The sequence below is a fragment of the Mastomys coucha genome, unplaced genomic scaffold (assembly GCF_008632895.1).
Source record: "Mastomys coucha isolate ucsf_1 unplaced genomic scaffold, UCSF_Mcou_1 pScaffold3, whole genome shotgun sequence".
NCBI classification, from domain to species: Eukaryota; Metazoa; Chordata; class Mammalia; order Rodentia; family Muridae; genus Mastomys; species Mastomys coucha.
In genome coordinates, this window is record NW_022196909.1 from 38,926,204 (window position 1) to 38,945,968 (window position 19,765).

At 38.1% G+C, this 19,765-nt stretch overlaps 1 protein-coding gene across 22 annotated transcripts in view; it reads left to right on the top strand.

Annotated features, from left to right (window-relative positions):
- Nucleotides 1-19,765, top strand: part of Pcdh15 (protocadherin related 15) — a 1,206,525-nt gene that overhangs the window by 824,082 nt on the left and 362,678 nt on the right. For all 22 annotated transcript variants that reach the window (XR_004112186.1, XM_031346915.1, XM_031346916.1 and 19 more), the window contains one exon: nt 77-247. Coding sequence is in view for 21 of the 22 variants with exons in the window: in XM_031346915.1 (XP_031202775.1) it covers nt 77-247 (171 nt within the window). In the remaining variant the exon portion in view is untranslated. The remainder of the gene's footprint in view (nt 1-76; nt 248-19,765) is intronic.

A 19,765-nucleotide genomic window follows, 5' to 3' on the forward strand; every position in this document is an offset into this window, starting at 1 on the left:
CTCTCTCTCTCTCTCTCTCTCTCTCTCTCTCTCTCTCTCTCTCTTCCTCTCTCTTTCTCTGTTTTACACTCATCAGGACCGTGCACAAAATCTGAATGAGAGACGAACAACCACCACCACCCTCACAGTAGACGTTCTAGATGGAGATGACCTGGGACCTATGTTTCTGCCCTGTGTTCTTGTGCCAAACACCCGTGATTGCCGTCCACTCACCTACCAAGCTGCCATTCCTGAACTGAGGACTCCGGTAAGTACACTTTCCTTTCCTTTCGTTTCCTTTCCTTTCCTTTCTTTCTCTCCCTTCCTTCCTTCTTTCTTCCTTCTTTCCTTCTCTCCTTTCTTTTTCTTTCTTTTGTTCTTTCTTTCTTTCCTTTTTATTTTCTATCTCTATTGGCATCTTTAAACCCATTCAGAATGCTTTGCAGATAGTTTGGTTGGATAATATCAAAAATTCGCTAGCAAAGAACTAAAATGATAGTTTTTGTATAATGCTATTTTTCTATAATATGTAGATAATGTCACAGTGTATAATTTCATCCCTCACAAAGTGGAAAAAAAAATCTCAAGAAGCCACAAATTCTCTGACACTGATATTTAGGAGAGTGTCCACCGATAAGAGTTATGTCTAGTTGCTAGCACATTCAGAAATGTTGGAGGTGACCCTGGGCTCTCTGGAAGTAGGAGTCAACAAATCCTGAATATACATCTCCACCCCTTGAAGGTATGTTTTAAAGAAAGAGGAAAGCAAAACCTGAATAGATACTTTCCACACTCAATTCTGAGTTTTAAAACATGTCAGTAGAGCTATACATTCCTGACATTTGAAAGTTACACTGTGGAACATCCTGGGTGCCAGAAACAGATACTTTAAGGGTCAAGATTTTAAAACACCAGTGTTCATGAAAATGGCATTCAAGACTCAGAAGGACAAGTACTACATGTTTTCTCTCATGTTCAGTACCTACATGTATGTATGTATATATGGATGGATGGATGGATGGATGGATGAATGGATGGACAGAGAGATGCGTGGATGGTTGGATGGATGATGGATGGGTAGGTGGATAGGTTGATGTGCAAGTTGCCAAATGATTGATTAATTGATCCATAAATGCACCGATATATAATAGATGATATGATGACTTATCAAAGTAGAACTGTTTGAGAAAAGAATCCAGCAGGAATGTGAGGGATCAACAGAAGACAACTAGGGTGAGTATGATCAAAGTTTATGACATACATGCATGAATATTTGAGAAATAAGTCCACCATTTTATATAACAAATATACATTTTAGAAAGGTAAGAAAATAAAAACTAATTGTAACCCACTCAGGCATTTATTTAAAGTTAACATAGTATCTTTTTCTCTCAGACTTGTGTGTGTGTGTGTGTGTGTGTGTGTATGTGTGTGTGTGTGTGTGTGTGTGTGTGTGTGTGTTGTTTCATAGAAGTTAAATTCCAAGTAGTCATCTTCCTGAATTTCTTTGTTATTTTTCCAGCTTCCTGGGTTCCAAAGATAATTCCCAATGTTATAATTTGTTGGAAAAAATCTTTGAAGCCTTTGTCAATAATGTGAAAACAAAAACAGAAGTTTGGGGTATGCTGTACATATATGAGAATTTAGATGATAAAAGAGAAATGTTTTCTCTTAAATCTTCAATAATTTTCTGTGTATCTTATTTAGTTCAAAAAGTTCTCATCCAGTGTTGTAGACATTTCTTTTAGTGTATCTTACATGTATGAGAACTGAGTCTATACTACAAATACACTGTACAAACGACCACTAAAATATTGACCTGAATGGTCAACAATTATATATAGTATTCATGTTTGGATGCATAGTATATGACAATAAATTTTACTAATTTTGAGATCAAGTGCTTTAACCTGGTCTAGGCCACAGACAATGGCAAAAATTTACTAATATTGAAAAGCAAAGACTAAGCAGACTTGTATAAAAGTATAAATATGAGCAACTTAATTTTATGTCTTGACCTTAATATTTAGATTTTCAGAAAGAAAAGTACCATGAGAGGGAAACAAAAGGGTGTTTTTGTAATGTTTAGTGGGATTGGTAAAAATATTCGGCTATTCATTTGTTTCTGGGTTAGTTAAGGTAGCTTCATGTGATGGCTGTTTAATAGGACTTAGCATTTTGAGGAAAGGCAGATGCTGTGGTTTGAGCAGCAGTGTACCCTGGGATTTTGTGGAGAGCTTAGAGCACTCCAAGATACTGTCAAAGAATCTCATTCTTTTGAGGTTGGAGAAGTCAAGTAAATGAACAACTAACAGTAATATTCAATGTCCAGTTTGCCACAAGCTCTGAACAAATATTAATTGAGCAAATATATGTTTCTTTTGCAGAGGCCCTATGATTATGCAAAGTTTACAGATGAACCTTCAAAGAGTTTATGTAATTTGTACTATGAAGAATTGAATGTGGGCAAAATATACAGTGTGTGTGTGTGTAAAAGTTAGGACATATGACCAGAGATAGTGTTAATATCCATTGCCTGGCTGGTACCACATAAACCTAGAGGAGTCCTGAGGTCTCTGTGGCATATGTTAAGCTAGGAACTGATTTTACCTGTTGAAACCATGATGCCTGATGTACCTGTGCATCTCCTTGGCCATCCTCACTACACATGATAATTTTCACACACTGAATATTTGAACCTAAGGAAGACATAATTCAACTTTCAAAGTTAGTGGATTTTTTTGTTTTTAAACTGGTTAATCTGTCCCTTTACTCAGAATATACTTTTATACTACAAGGAGAGAACTGATATCTGGTCAAGAAATCTCTGACACATGAATCCTCTGAAAAACAGTTTCAACAGAAATGTTAGGGCTTCTGGACCACAGCAGATGGTTTCTAGTATAGAAGAAGGGTTTTAAACAAAGAAAATAAACACTCTAGTGAAAACGAAACCATTATACTTTAGGTAGCTTTTCAAACTATGCATTATAAATTAATGCTACATTAAAATTCTAGAATAATCCATCATTACACTTTTTTTATTTTTTTTGTATATGTGAAAATGCCTATATATATGAACCTGCTGCCAGTAGTGATCAGAGGAGGGCCTTAGATCCCCAGGATCTAGAGTAACAGGCAGTTGTGAGTTAAATGATACGGGTTCTGGGAACTGAATACAAGTCCTTTATGCAACTAGTAAGTGCTCGTAACCTCAGCGCCACCTCTCCAGCCTCATATCTCATCATTCTGAGAGACTGATTCATTCCTTAACGCTCTGTTAAAATAAGAGAAGTTCAGTTTATATATTTAAATATATATGCATATATATAAATGTTAATAGTTACTCATTAGAAATAGTTTGTATTGCCACCCAAAAAAGTGTGTGTGGGGGGAGGGGGTAATGAGATACGTTTACTTCTAAACACAGTGCCTTCAAATGATAATCATTTAAAGTTTTCATAAAGCCATCATTTTATGTTATGAAATTTTGAAGGAGCATCTCAATTTTGCTGCCTGTAGCATAGTAACCATGCTTTGCAGGGGTAACTTTAGAGTGTTTGGTTTAGCTGTAGACAAGCATCGTTGGAAGAGTATCCAAGTCCCCATCTAAGAAGACCATATGAGAAAGGATATGCTTAGGGTTTTATGTATTCTTACACATTATTATTTGCATCTACTCTAAAGTATCACAGGTCAAACTGAGGTTCAGTTTTAAGTTGCGCATTCAAATAGCTTTATAGCTGTCTCCTGAGAGGCTCTGACAGTGCCCGGCTAATACAGAAGGAGAGGCTCACAGCCATCCATTGGACTGAGCACAGGGTCCCCAATGAAGGAGCTAGAGAAAGGACCCTAGGAGCTGAAGGGTTTGCAGCCCCTTAGGATGAACAACAATATGAACTACCTAGTACCCTCAGAGTTCCCAGGGACTCAACCACCAACCAAAGAGTACACATGGGGGGACTCATGGCTCCAGCAGCATGTGTATAGTAGAGGATGGCCAAGTTGGTCATCAATGGGAGGAGAGGACCTTGGCCCTGTGAAGGTTCTATACCCCAGTGTAGGGGAATGCCAGGGCCAGTAAGCAGGAGAGGGTAGGGTGGTGAGCAGGGGGAGGGGAGGGAGAGAGAACAGGGTTTTTATTGTTTTTTATTTTTTTATTTTTTTCAGAGGGGAAACTGGGAAAGGAGATATCATGTTACATGTAAATAAAGAAAATATCTAATAAAAATCATTTTGCAAAATAAATAAATAAAATATACATTTAAAAAGTAAGTTTCACATTCAAATAGCTTCGTTTATGTCTTTTTATTCTCTCTCTATATATATACATATATACAGTATATGTTTGTTATAAATTCTAACTAACTTATAATTTTAGAAATTTTCAATAAATAAAATCTTGCAATTCAGAGTGAGAAATCCATTGATGTCAGCTAAACCACACATGCTGACTTTAATTACATACTGGCTGACCCTTCCTCAAACTACTTCTTTGAATCCCAAATGTCCTTTCACCTACTCAGGCCTGTGTTGATGGGAAAATTTCCAACAATTACCATACTGATATTCTTATTCTACTATAGTAGGTACAGAATTGATCAGCTAAAATAAATTATTTTAATGAGAATATTTATTAAGAGATAAAATATTTTATAAATGTAGATTATGTTTTCTATGGGAGGAAACTGTCTTCAGTGAGAAATTAGTATCTTTAGGGACACTAGTATTAATAGTGTTGAATAAATTATGTATATCTGGTATCAGATAGATCCTAAAGCCACAGGTAGTTCTAGGCCAGTTATTTATTTATTAATTTTATAAATATCAACTGAGCACTGATACATGTGAGACTCCATGTAAATTACCGACTCTGGCCAAAGAAGATGAGGAAAATTTTAACAAAATAATATTTTTATAAATTTACTCTTATTTTATCAATTTTTAAAGTTGTTATGCCTATAATGCTTGTCTTCTGTTATCTTAAGTAGACCTCTATAACTAGTTGTGTAGAATTCATTGTTCATTAATCGGATCCATTCTGTCTCACAATGGGTCAAACTGGAGCTTGCGTCTATGTTTCACATTCAAATTTCTGTTTATATGTTTTTACATTTTGTGTGTGTGTATGTTCTAAATTAAACCTGAACAAAGATACAAAAAGTTTGATTCATTTGCTCAATATTGAGCATGCATATACATATATACACATATACACATATAGATAGATAGATACTATATATACACTTATATATTATGTGTTATATGTTATATGTTGTCATATATAGTATATTATACATATTATACAATTATAATAATATATATTTTACATATTATTGATTGAAAATGTTGAGCATTTTGTCTCTAAATAGTTGCTCTGACTCACTGAAATCCTACTTTCCTGGATACAGCTTCGTGGATTTATTGTGTCCCATGCTTTTCAGTATGTGAAAATTGACTGCCTATCAGGCAAGAAAACTCTTTCCTCTCCTTGGTTAAGTCCTTCGGACAAGTTCTCCTAACACCCAGCTGCAAATATCCCTACTGAAGTCTGTAAAGGAGATCTAGTTCCTACAAATCTGTCAAAAAAATAATTCCTTCCATTTGTTTATATTTTCTTATTCTTCACAGCTATTTTTTCACAGATATTCTGCCCAATGTCAGAATGACGGGGTTTCCAGAGATGTCCAACATTTAAAATATCTTGCCAGACCATACTCTATATAAATATTCTACAGTCTGTGAGCTCACACATCTGTGCCTTTTTCTTTCTACTTTTTCTTCTCTTTCCCTCAAGGGCTTTGAATTCATCATCTTAAATAACTGGTGGATTTTTTTATTCATTTTGTAAGGACTTATATTTGTCACCGCATCTCCAAGTCCAGTTCTATCCTAACTTCCAAGCTTTGCCTATTAACTGTTCTGTAGTTATTGCTTATCTTGACACAGATTGTTAACTGCCCCTTCTGACTAACTGGGATGTGCCCAAACCCACTGTCATTTTCCTGTTAAGTGTGCTCAAATATGATTGATTCACACAATTCCCCATGCTGATACATCCATTTAAAACTATTCTGTTAAATCTCAAGCCCCAGCCTTCAGTCTCTCCTGTCTCTAGTCACCCTCGCATCAAAACCAAAGATAGTTTTCAAATCCAGTTCTATTCTGAGATTTGGCTGTTTAAAATTAAAACAAACAAACAAACAAAAATTACACTGTAATCTTTGACACTGTATCAATATTACCCAGTAAGGCACAAAGTTCTTTTTTAAAAAAAAATTTATTAGTTATTTTGTTTACTTACATTTCAAATGTTATCCCCTTTCCTGGTTTCCCCTCCAAACACCTCCTATCCCACACCCTCCCCATGCTTCTATGAGGGTACCCCTCTACCCACTCACTCTCACCCCACTGCCCTATCATTCCCCTACATTGGGGCATCAAGCCTTCACAGGACAAGGGGCCTCCCCTCCCATTGATGACAAATAAGGCCATCCTCTGCTACCTATGCCATAGGTCCCTCCATGTGTACTCTTTGGTTGGTGGTTTAGTCCCTGGGAACTCTTAAGGGGTCTGGTTGGTTGATATTGTTGTTCTTCCTATGGGGTTGCAAAACCCTTCCACTCCTTTAGTCCTTCCCCTAACTCCTCCATTGGGGTCCCTGGGCTCAGTGCAATGGTTGGCTGCAAGTATCTGTAACTGTATTGGTCAGGATCTGGCAGAGCCTCTTAGGAGACAGTTATATCAAGCTCCTGTCAGCAAGCACTTCTCTTTAGCATGTTGTTCAAAGTAAGGTTATATCTTGTCATTTCCTTTAACTTGTCCCCTCTAACTCTTAGGAATGCCCCATCTAAAGACACAGGACTTTGATTTGGCCCTACACTTTATATTTCATATTCAAGGTCCATTTAGATAATATAAAATAATGTTTATCTGCATATCCCACCACAAGTGTTCATTCACCCATTTATTTTTCAGTAGAATGTGAGGGTTTTAAATTTGTATTTTTCATTATATTTCATCTTGAATCCAGAGGCTTCATATAGCACATGTTAAGTGAGTGTTGATTTAAATTAATTCATGGAAATGTGAAGAAACATGGACCATGCACAAAACAGACTAAACCAATAAAGACAGCTATACTACCCTCTGTCCTATCACAAACAAACAAACAAACAAACAAACAAACATAAAGAGCTTGTATACAAGTGACCACATCGATTTACTATAACCCCACGGCATAGAAACAACCATATTACTTGGTATATTTTGATTTGCTTTAAGCCTTTTCAAGTTAGAATGCAGTGGCATTCCCCAATTTACCTGTCCTTTTTCTAGTCAAGGTGCTCTTTAAACAGTAGTCTAACAGTCCCCATGAAGTAAGCACTATTCTGGTTGCCATAGTGAACTCCAGGTGTCTTAACACAGGGTTCATCATGCCTCCTACCCTTTTCAATAATGTCTCAAATATTGAACTGAACCACTGCTTAATCTTTAGGACAATTCTTCTCTATGTACTTCCCATGGTGCTTTAAGGGAACCTTGTATACATGCTTGCAGAAGAAACAATGGCAGCTGAGACCATCTAAAGCACAACTGATAAACAACACATCTAGGTGACATATGGTATGTGTCTCCCAAAGGTCAACAAATGATCAGGAGCCTCAGATTCGGGTAGTAGAGGCCACAGCTCATCAACTGGAGTGACAATAAGAGGTTACAAATTCAGTCAGTACTGTCTCAGATATGCAGCTATAACACTATTCTTCAGGGGTGAAGAATCTGTGATAGATGTCTTAGATGCAGGCTCTATCACAACTCCATCTCATTAATAAGACATTGCAATCTTTAGTAGAACAGTTCAACTCTGAGAAGGAATTGATTTTCTGATGTCTAGAGATACGTAAAATGATGTCCCTAGCCAGGCAGTGGTGGCGCACACCTTTAATCCCAGCACTTGGGAGGCAAAGGCAGGTGGATTTCTGAGTTCGAGGCCAGTCTGGTCTACAGAGTGAGTTCCAGGACAGCCAGGGCTACACAGAGAAACCCTGACTCGAAAAACCAAAACCAACAACAACAAAAAAGTAATGATGTTCCAAGTATCAGGACTAAGGACATCTTTACTTGGGAAAAAGAATTCCAAATATTAGTTCATATGAACTCTTCATCTATGTTTGTCTATGAAATATGTGTCAAAGTAGAAGATGAAAGATGTAAACTATGTTAGGTATGTTTAACTTTGTCTTTGCTATGAATATTTGAAAATCTCTGATGGCTTCCCAAATTGGTTCAGAAAGAACTTACAGAGATGTTTCCTGCCATAATCTAGGCCACTTTCTAGTAAGTCAACATGAATGGAAATTCTCTGTGGTCTTAGGAATCATGCCTGTGTCTTTAAAGTCTTGGGGAAAATGTCCATCACATGTGATGATCATGGGGTACCACTAAAGTAGGATCATGCAATATAACTACTTCCTAGCAAAGAGTTTAACAGTACTGCTTACATTGTCAGTGTCACATGAAACCACCAGGTAGGGTATTCTCAAAGTGACCCCTGACAAGAAGTAGGTAATTTAGGTTAATTTTTAAATATATGACTATATTGAATTTGAATTTCGCCTTTGAAAAATGAGTTGTGAGTGTCAATGCTGCCTGATTCATTCTGATTTGGTGTCCCTAATTACTTCAGTATGATTTTAGCCCTTTAAAAGGATTGAGTACCTGTGCTCTGTATTTTTTAAACAGCCAGGTGTGGTACTGGCAGGCTTGTGTTGAATTAATTATGCAGTATATTATCCCTTTGTGCAGAGGAACAGCTGATGCAAAATGCCACAAGGTAATAAATGCCCCGAGCCAAAAATATATCAACATGCCACATTCAAAATGTCAGCAGGAGAGCATCCGGCCTGGTCCTTTCTTTGTTTCCTAAGTAGAACTATAAAAACAAAGGATTTTAATAAAGTTTTCCAAATTGTCCTGTTGAGTTCCCACCTTGGAAAGATGCCTCAAGGCTTTGCATTCCACTGACCCTATCATTGGACATTCTGCCTTTTCACACGGATGGAAAATAAATTACAATTTACTTCAATTATAAAAGAAAAAGTAACTGATTATATGAAGTATACAGAAACATCTAAACATTGTACACATTAAAAATTGGTGGGTTCAGCCAACATCAATCTAAATGGAGAGAAACTCAAAGTATTTCTACTAAAACCATGAGCAAGACAGACAAGGTTGCCCTCTCTCTTCATACCTGTTTGATATAATAGCAGAAGCTCTAGCTATAGCAATAAAACAACTGAAGGAAACGTAGAAAATGCAAATAAGAAGAGAAAGAGTCAAAGTACCTTTATTTGTATATAATCTTCTTTCGTACATAAGTGACCCTAAAACTTCCACCAGGAAACTACTGCAGCCGATAAACACTTTAGCAAAGTACCAAAATACAAAATTAATTCTCAATAATCAGTATCCTTCCTATTTACAAAAAGCAAGTGAACTGAGAGAGGATTCAAGGAAAAATACCATTCACAATAGCCTCAAAATGATAAAATATCTTGGGAAAACTAACCAAACAAGTGAGATTATTTTTTCCCTCACATTTTCTTCCTCTTTTTTCATTGAATATTTTCTTTATTTACATTTCAAAAGTTATCCCCTTTCCTGCCCCCCCAAGCTCCCCTATATCATCCTCCCTTCCCCTGCATCTATGAGATTGTTACCCCACCCATCCACCCACTCACATCTTCCTGCCTTGGCATTCCCTACATTGGGGCATCGAGCCTTCATAGGACCAAGGGCCTCTCCTCCCGTTGATGACAGATAAGGCCATCCTCTGCTACATATGTGGCTGGAGCCATGAGTTCCTCCATGTATACTCCTTGGTTGATGGTTTAGTCCCTGGGAGCTCTTGGGGGAGAGATCTGTTTAGTTGACATTGTTCTTTCTATGGGATTGCAAACCCCTTCAGTTCTTTCAGTCCTTTCTCTAACTCTTCCATTGGGGACCCCGTGCTCAGTCCAGTGGTTGGCTGTGAGCATCCACCTCTGTATTTGTCAGGCTCTGGCAGAGCCTCGCAGCCTCTCAGCCTCTCAGCTGTATCAGGCTCCTTTCAACAAGCACTTCTTGGCATCCACAATAGTGTCTGGGTTTAGTGATTGTATATGGGATGGATTCTCCAGGTGAAGCAATCTCTGGATGGTCTTCCCTTCAGTTTCTGCTCCACACTTTGTCTCCATGTTTGCTCCCATGAGTATTTTGCTCCCTTTTCTAAGAAAGACAGAAGCACCCACACTTTGGTCTTCCTTCTTGAACTTCATGTGGTCTGTGAATTGTATCTTAGGTATTCCAAGCTTTTGGGCTAATATCCACTTATCAGTGAGCACATACCTACCATGCATGAACTTTTGTGATTGGCTTGCCTCATTAAGGATGATATTTTCTAGTTCTACCCATCTGCCTAAGAATTTCATGAAGTCATTGTTTTTAATAGTTGACCAGTACTCCATTGTATATTAGTACTCCAATAACATTTTCTGCATCCATTCCTCTGTTGAAGGACATCTGGTTTCTTTCCAGCTTCTGGTAATTATAAATAAGGCTAGTATAAACATTGTAGAGCATGTGTCCTTGCCCTTTAAGACATTGAAGAAAGAAACTGAAGAAAATATCAGAAGATAGAAAGATCGCCCATGCTCATGTATTGGTAGAAATAATATTCTAATAATGGCTATGCTTCCAAAAGTAATCATGGATTCAGTGCAACCTTTATCAAAAACCTGCCGAAATTCTTCAAAGATTTTGAAAGGGGAATTTTCAGCTCTGTATGAAAATACAAAGCAAAACAAAAACCCACCTAAAACAATCCTGAATAATTCAAGAAGTGTTGGAGGTTTCACCACCACCCATCTCAAATTGCCCTACAGAGGTATAGTAATAAAAACATGTTATAGACATTAAAAAAGCCATGTTGATCAATAGAATATAATGGAAGTTCAACATATAAATCTGCACACCTATGGATACCCGAGTTTTGGTAAAGAAGTCAGAAATACACACTGGATAAAAGACAGCATCTTCAACAGATGGTGCTGGCCAAACTGGATAACTGCATGTAGCATAATGCAAGTAGATCCATACTTCTCATACTGTACAAAACTCCAAATGGTTCAGAGACATAAATATCAGGCCAGATACCCTAAACTTGATAGAAAAGAATGGGGCATGGGTGGGAGTGGAGACAGTCTTGAACTCGTTGGCACAAGAACGGGACTTCTGAACAGAACACCACAGGCACCAAGACCAAAAATTAATAAACGAGACCTCATGAAACATAAAAGCCTCTGTATGGCGAAGGACACCATCTTTGGGACAAAGCAGCAGCCTAAAGGATGAGCAAAGATCTACTAGACAGCAAATTTTCATAATAGATAAAGAACTAAAAAATAAAATCAAGAACACAGTCTGTTTAGATCTATATTAATAGATCTAAACAATATTCTAAAATGAGGAATCAGACTGTAGTGGCTATTCCTGCTTGTCAACTTGACCATTTCTGGAATGAACTACAATAAAGAATTGGAAGGCTCACCTGTAATCCTGATCTGGAGGCTGGGGGATACAAGTTTCTGACCTTGGTCTTGGCATGGAGATCTTGAGGCACAGTGGCTATGAATCCCAGGAGACTAAGGCAAGGAGATCACTGAGTTCAAGGTCATCTGGAACAAAGCAAGTCCCAGATCCAGGTGTGGTGGGTGGCACACCCCTTTAATCTGGGCTGCACCTTCTGCTGGAAATGTACATAAGGGCATTGGAAAAAGGAAGATTCACTCTCCTTTGCCTGCTTTCCTTGTGGGACTGAGCAACTGCTAGATCCTTGGACTTCCGTTCACAGCTGCTGCTGACCATTATGGGGAGTAGGACTACAGAGTAAGTCATCAACAAAGTCCTTTACTATACAGAGACTACCATAAGTTCCGTGACTCTAGAGAACCCTTGACTAAGACACAGACCTTGATGAGAAGCACTTAAAGATATGTTCAACATCCTTAGTCGTCAGGGAAACGAAATCAAAACTACTCTGAGATTTCACCTTATACTCATCAGAATGGCCAATAAAACAAATGAGAACTCATGCTGGTGAGGATATGGAGTAAGAGGAGCACTCATCCATTGCTGGTAAGAGTGCAAACTTGTACAACTACCATGGAAACCAGTATAACAGCTCCTCAGGAAGCTGGGAATAGATCTACCTAAGCATCCAGCTATCCTTACTCTTTGGCATACACTGAAAGAACTCTACCTCTTGCTATCAAGACCCTTGCTCAACCATGTTCATTGCCGCTCTATTCATAATACCCCGAAATTGAAACAGACTAGATGTCTGTCAGTGGATGAATGAATAAAGAAAATGTGGGGCATTTACACAATGGAATATTACTCAGGTGTTAAAAAAAAATAAAACTCACAGGTAAATGGATAGAGGTAGAACAAAATCATCCTGCATGAAGTCTCTCAGACCTAGAGAGACAAATATGGTGTATATTCACTTATATTTGGATATTAGCTGTTAAGTCTTCAATAAGCCGACTAAAATCCATAGAATCACAGAAGTCAGGTTTAGAGTAAGGGACTATGGGGAAGAATTGGATCAATCTAGGAAGGGGAAATAGAATAGATAGTTGTAGATGGATGGGGGACTGGGAAGATTAAACTGGGAGCACTTGGGAGAGCTAAAGGTAGGGGCCATTGGAGAGAGGGTATAGAAAGCTCATGCAGTAGAAACTTTCTAAAATGTAGATGGTAATCTCTATTTTACCTATATGAATCTATATTTATAAATCTATATTTAGATGGACAGAGGCCCAAACAGACATCTCTCATTACCCAATGAAGCCTTCAGTGCTAGGTATGAGTTCCATTTAAGGAAGTTGTTGCCCAAAGGGAACATGGAAATCTCCAAACAGCTGAGCCTGTTGCCATGGCTGTGGGTTGCTCCCCACATACAGATGGTGAGGCTCTATTGCTGTAGACAACACCTCCACAGTTAGCTGAATCTGGAGAAGACAAGCTGGTGCCTACATAGAACCTTCACCCCTACTAACTAGTACTCACGGTACTGGATATCCATCACATACAATCAAAGGAGAAAGGATAGATGCCAGCTCAGCCTTGTCAGCAAAGACCTTAACCCCTTAGCTCTCTCATTAACCATTTGATAACCCTCCATACTAAATTCTATAGTGGCTGTACCAGTTTGCACTCCCATTGGCTCTTTATAGATACATACCATTCTTTATAAAATTAATTAACAAATATGGCTTCAGAGAAAATGTGGCTTTTAAGCCCTGTCTATTGTTCTTGTCCAACTCTCTTTCTTATTTCTTTAGCCTTCTGAGTGTTTGTTCACATGACCAATCTGTTGTGCTCATTCCTATGCAGAACACTTCTGAATCTCTCCAGGGTTGATAGATTCTCTTCCCTCAAATCTAGATTTCAGAAACCAAAACTATGCATTAATATCCTGGCAAACCTTCCTAAAGTAGATTACAACACCAAATTATAGCCCCCACATGCCTGTTTTTTTTTTTAATTTTTAGTTTCTATGGAAAGGTGAACAAAATTTACAATATCTCTGTTAAAATTTCAGTGAATTTTTTTTCTTATCCTTGCAGTGGTCTTGGGGGTGATGTTGATGGTTGAAATAAGTATAATATCAATTAATAATAAAGAAGACAGCTAATTGTGTCTTCATGAAATAGAAAACAACTGACATTTTGAATAATCAGAGAATAATTGTCAGAGACCCTATATTTATTTATAGTGATAAAGGTCAAAAACTATAATAACCCCCAAAACCTCTATGCCTCCAAAATAGAGTTTGACAGAGAATTTATATGAAGACATAGGATAAGAATAGACTACTTCCTAAAAAAACATTACTCTTTGGGTGACATTTTCATACAAGAGGAAAAGCAAGGAGGAGATATAAGTGGATTAAAGAACTCCGTAGGAAACATCAGAATGTGATTTGAGGGTTGTAAAAGCCATTTTGCACTTATCAGCATGGCATTCATGCACCGGGCTACAAGTTATTAAAAACACTATCTATTCGGAGTACTCATTTCTCAGTCTGTTTGCTTTGATACAAAGTGTCACAAGTAAGGAAGTTCTTGGGTTGAGTATTTAGGTTGTAAATATGTCTTGTGTTCAGAGGCAATACTATACCACACAATGTTTAAAGATGTCACATGCCAGATTGGCAAATCACACTGGGGCTAAAATGATGTTTTCTGTGTACCCAGCAAGATGTATAACCTAGAAAGCATGTATGTAATGACCTTCAGTTACACTGCTCTAGAATCAGACTGGTTGCTGTAAGATAGAGGCACATTATCATATACAGAGATCTGGAGATTTTAAAATGATATGCAAATAGACATCAAAAGAGAGTCAAGATGATCATCTGCTTCTAAAATAATTGAGCTCCAATAATTGGTTTGCAAATTAGCTATTTGGGATATGGAACATTTTTGTAATGATGATTAAGGAAACCACCACGATCTCATTTATCTGATTTTCAATTTTAAATCTTCAAAAATATATATACATTTCTTTGGATAGAGGGAAATGCACTCAGAGCTTTACCATGGAATGGCAGAATAATGTGAGTCTCAGAAATTCTGTGAACTATAAAGGCCTCTGATTTCACGGCTGCGTCTTAGGTGGGAGGTCCACTCCTGGTCAAGGGTGATGCCTGTTCTTGAAGACTCTTCCCTCCAGAGACTTACAGCACAGAACCCATCAGTCAATGAACTAAATTTAAACATGAGGATGCTTCTTAACATTTTCTTTAATGTGAGCTAGAATCAATTTGGGTAAAAGGAGCAAATAATCCAAAACAAAGACTGAGTTCAGAGAAGAGCTGACTGTGAAACGTTCCTACAGTATGTGATTTTGCTATATAAGACTGAGCACAGCATAGCAACCATTCTTAGTGTGTTTAAGCCACAACAGAACTACCAGAATCTGTGTAGGTTTAAACCAGTACATATCTGCTCTTTCAAGATTCTAGAGTCTGGAATGCTCAAGATCAGAGCTTCAGTATAATGTGTGTGTGGCATTGGCTGTGTCCTCACAGGATAAATATGGGACCATTCTTTGGCTTCTTCTTACCATGGCACTAACTCATTGATTACAGTTTGAGTTTCATCCCTGAATCACTCTTCTAATTCCCAATCCCGTCACCTTGGGATTGAGAATTTCTCAGTGTACATATTTTTGAGAGTCATGTGTCTTCACATGGTAGCACGGGTGGGTCTTAGAATTCAGAGAAGCATAGAAGGATGTGATTTTCATGTGTCTTTTGTATACAGCACTGTATCTACGCATGACCCAATCTGACTTACCCATCTCTTCCCCACTTCATGCTTTTCTCCCTTTAATTTTTCCTCCCTTTCTCTACTTTTATTCTCTGTCACCATCATCATCACCATCATCACCATCACTATCATCATTATTGTCACTATCATTATCATCATCATCACCATCATCATCATCACTATCATCATCATCATGAATATTCAAAAGCAGATACTCTCAATTCTGGATTTACTTCCCTCTCTGAAGAACTTCCCACAATAATGATGATTTTATAGCCTTCTTCAATATTGGATAGTTTTTTTAGGATACATTCTCATTTCTGTCTAGAACTGATTAGTTATATCAATTTTCATAGTGACAAGTTTGTAGACAACTTCAATTACCTCATAGAGAACTGAACCAAAATTTCTCTTAATTTGGCTTTTGGATGAAAACAGAATTAATACACACTGATGAAACCAATGTCATTGAAATACCTATCACTATTGTGAGGATTACATGGGCTTATGAACCACTGATTAAATACAAAAATAAAAAAAGAATACAAGAAGATAGAATGCACCAATTATTTCCTCGGATCTTTGAGCCTCTGTGTGAAACACAAAGTGGAGATGAGGAGTAATGAATTTCTCATCTCCTTTCTCTCCCCTTAAGGGCATGGACATATAGATATATGATAGCCCTGCTGAAGCTGGCATTACAGGCACTTTTATATCATGGACTTATTGAGGTTGGCCAGCAATGATGGACAGGTCTACACGACAAGATCAGCACGACACCTTAAAAGTCACTCTTTACCTTTGAGAAGAATTCAACCTTTACTTCTGACCTTTATGGAAGCTGAATGACTTGGGCATCAAAGATATAACTCTGACTTCAGTAACAATTTCTTCAACTTGTTCTTTATTCCAGGTCAGGCCTTTGATATTATCAGTTTGTCATATATTTGTTGATATACTTTCAAAGATTCCTAAAACACGCCACAGCCCATTATTTATCACACTTCATCAGCAGATGATTAACACCGGGCTTGGAGAAAGTTGAACTACACTTTTAAACACTGACACTTATAAATCTAATTACACTCAGAAGGTAGTTGCTTTAAAACGATATTTCATTGTTTTCTATGATCAAAAAAACAAAAACAAAACATAAAGATTTAACAGGCACCTATATGTGGATACAAATGCACAAACCTACTTCTTAAAACTCAATTACTAGGGTTTCCCCACCTAATCCATTCTAATCCATTTTACATTTATTATTTACTTGTTTATTCGTTGGTTTGTCTTAGGGATCTTCTGCAGTGTAGGCTGGCTTCGAACTTCTGATCCTCCTGCCTCTACCATTTAGCTAAGGATTACAGGTATTTGCCTCAATGTCTGGTTCTAATCTATTTTTATTGAAGCTCACTTAAAACTCGATTACCATTTTAACTTTTTCATTCCTCTACTTAATCCGTTTACCTCCCATCATTCTCCTGAGATCTGAACATCAAGTGAGCCATGTCACCTGATCTAGTGTGTCTAGTGGAAAATGCTGAATTTCTCATTTTCATTTTAGATGATTCTCCAAATTATGGTTTTGTTTGTGTTTCTCTTTACTCACTTTTTTTTTTCTTAGCCCATATTTTGGTTCCTATAATGAATATGAAAAGAAATAACATTTTTATTGTTATGCTGATTTTGGAAACATTACTGCATATTGCTACTTTCCAGAAAATAGACTTAAAAATCTTAGTGCTTCAGTGAGACTGGACTTATAATTCCACCCTCTACTAACACTGGGCACAGTTTTCTCCCAGCTGCAAAGTAAGTCATTTTTTTTTTAATGCAATATGGCCAGTGAGTGTGTTTTTAAATAGAAATTACATTTTTGTCATCAAGCAAGGTAATTTTAGTTCAGTTAATCTCTTAGCATCAAAAATAGGAGTAGAAACAAACAAGAGAGGGAAGTCGAAGATGAAATAGGGTTTGACAGCCGGGCGGTGGTGGTGCACGCCTTTAATCCCAGCACTTGGGAGGCAGAGGCAGGCGGATTTCTGAGTTCGAGGCCAGCCTGGTCTACACAGTGAGTTCCAGGATAGCCAGGGCTACACAGCTACACAGAAAAACCCTGTCTCGAAAAACCAAAAAAAAAAAAAAAAAAAAAAAAAAAAAAAGAAAAGAAAAAGAAAAAGAAATAGGGTTTGACAAAGCTCCTATCCCTAAACCAGGCCATGGCAGAGTGCTGGCTGCTTCACCAAAACATCACCAGTAGGAATAGAGAGAGATTCAGTCTCTCAGGATGCTGCACAAGCAACATGGTTCTTTCTCCAGTCTTTCAACATGGCAGATATAGACAGCGCCAATCCTTGATTGCTCTGCACAGATTCAGCTGACAAGACACCATTTCCTGACTCCCGGTAGACTTCTAGTAAGATAGGTGTCCTTAACTTTACCCAGTGGGTTTTCTCTCTTTTTTAAATCATCACCTTTTTTTGTTTGCTTGTTTTGTTTTTTTTTGCACAGTCTTACACACGGGGCTGTTTCCACCTTCTCTTCTCTTTGTTTTGTCTGTGGACCCTGTGGGGAGCATTGCCAGCCCAAGTGGCATGGCTACTTTTAATATGCTTTATGTATGTATATATGCACGTATGTATGCATATAGACTTTATACATGAATATACCTAAAATGGCATAAATAGCTTAATACATTCTGTATTAACTTCCCTCCCCGGAAGACACGGCCTACTTAGGGCACAGGACTTGAGTTTGAGCTTGATTCTAAAGCCTCGTTCCTGTTCTTTAGCTTCCATGGTACCACACACTCCTATGCTAGAGGCCAAGGAGAGGAAGCAAGCAGGGGTGCCACTATAGCTGTGACATCAATGAGTCACAACCATGGCCAGCACAGCAAGATGTCCCTAAAGATGTAGCAGTGGCATTCATACACTGAGGTAGCCAACAGCTGACTAATTGAGCTCAAGGGGCATTCAACACAAGGGAACGATTATGAAAATGTATCCAGGGCTAAGGAGGGTGAGTCTTAGCAGAGAGCCCAAGACCGACATGTTGCTAGATCCATATAATTCCTTCTTACACTCTAAAGCTGGCCTTATATCCACAAATAAGCGTAGCTCTCGCCCCTGCATCAAAGAACAAACTGAGCCATCGTGGAGAAACCCACACCTGGATACACAAGGCAGAGGCCAATGGAGCATAGGAACTCTAGCCCCATTGGGAACAGCTACAACCCAATTCCTGTAACTGAGGCTCAAGGATCATCTCTGACATGCAGTCTCGGGCCAAGGAAAATCTCAAGGGGTCCAACCTGTAGTTATAGAACTTAAGTCTACTAAGGCCTGCTGAAAGAGGGGGTAGGGGACATTAGTCTCTCCTGGTCCGCTACTTGGTAATCCAATACAATATAGTCAGCCTTGAATGGTATACACATAAACAAGGAACACAGCAGGTTTTATTTACTACATATATATGTAAACATGACATTTAGTAAGAAAAAGATGCTGTCCATTTGAAGAGTGGGGGGAGTAAATGGGGAGGGGTTAGAGGGAAGAAACCGAAAGAAGAAATATATTTTATTTAAAATATATTTTAATTATACATTGCATATCATATGTGGTATATGCTTATACAATGATATTTTATTAATTGGTATAATTATATTTTATTTCAAATATATTTTAAATCATATTCTATCTAAAATATATTTTAAAGGGGGAAGGGAAAAGGAAAATATAAAGTTTGCATAGCATGTGTGCTGCCTAGTTTTATGTCAGCTTGACACAAGCTAGAGTCATCTGAGAAGAAGAACATCAACTGAGAAAATGAAGTCAAGTGTATAGACAGAGCTGTGGGGCATTTTATTAATTAGTGACTGATGAGAGGAAGGCCCAGCACATTGTAGGTGGTGCCAGCCCTGGGCAGCACCTGCTTCTGAGTTCTATAAAAAAGCAGGCTGGGCAAACAGTTAGGAAGAAGCCAGTAAGCAGCACCCCTAACAGGCTCTGCATCAGCTCCTGCCTCCATGTTCCTTCTCTTTGAGCCTTGCCTGGTCTTTCCTCAATGCACGGTGACTTAGATATAAAAGTCAAATAAATAAAAATATGAACCAACAAGTAGCTCCAGAGCTCCCATGGACTGAACCACCAACCAAAGAGTACACATGGAGGGACCCATGGGTCCAGCTGCATATGTAGCGGAGAATGGCCTTGAGAGGAGAGGCCCTTAGTCGTATGAATGCCCCAGTGTAGGGGAATGCCAGGACAGGGAAGCAGGAGTGGGTGGGTTGGTGAGCAGGGGGAAGGTAGGATGGGATAGAGGGTTTTGGAGGGGGAAACCAGGAAAGGGGATAATATTTTAAATGTAAATAAAGAAAATATCTAATGAGAGAAAGAAAGAAA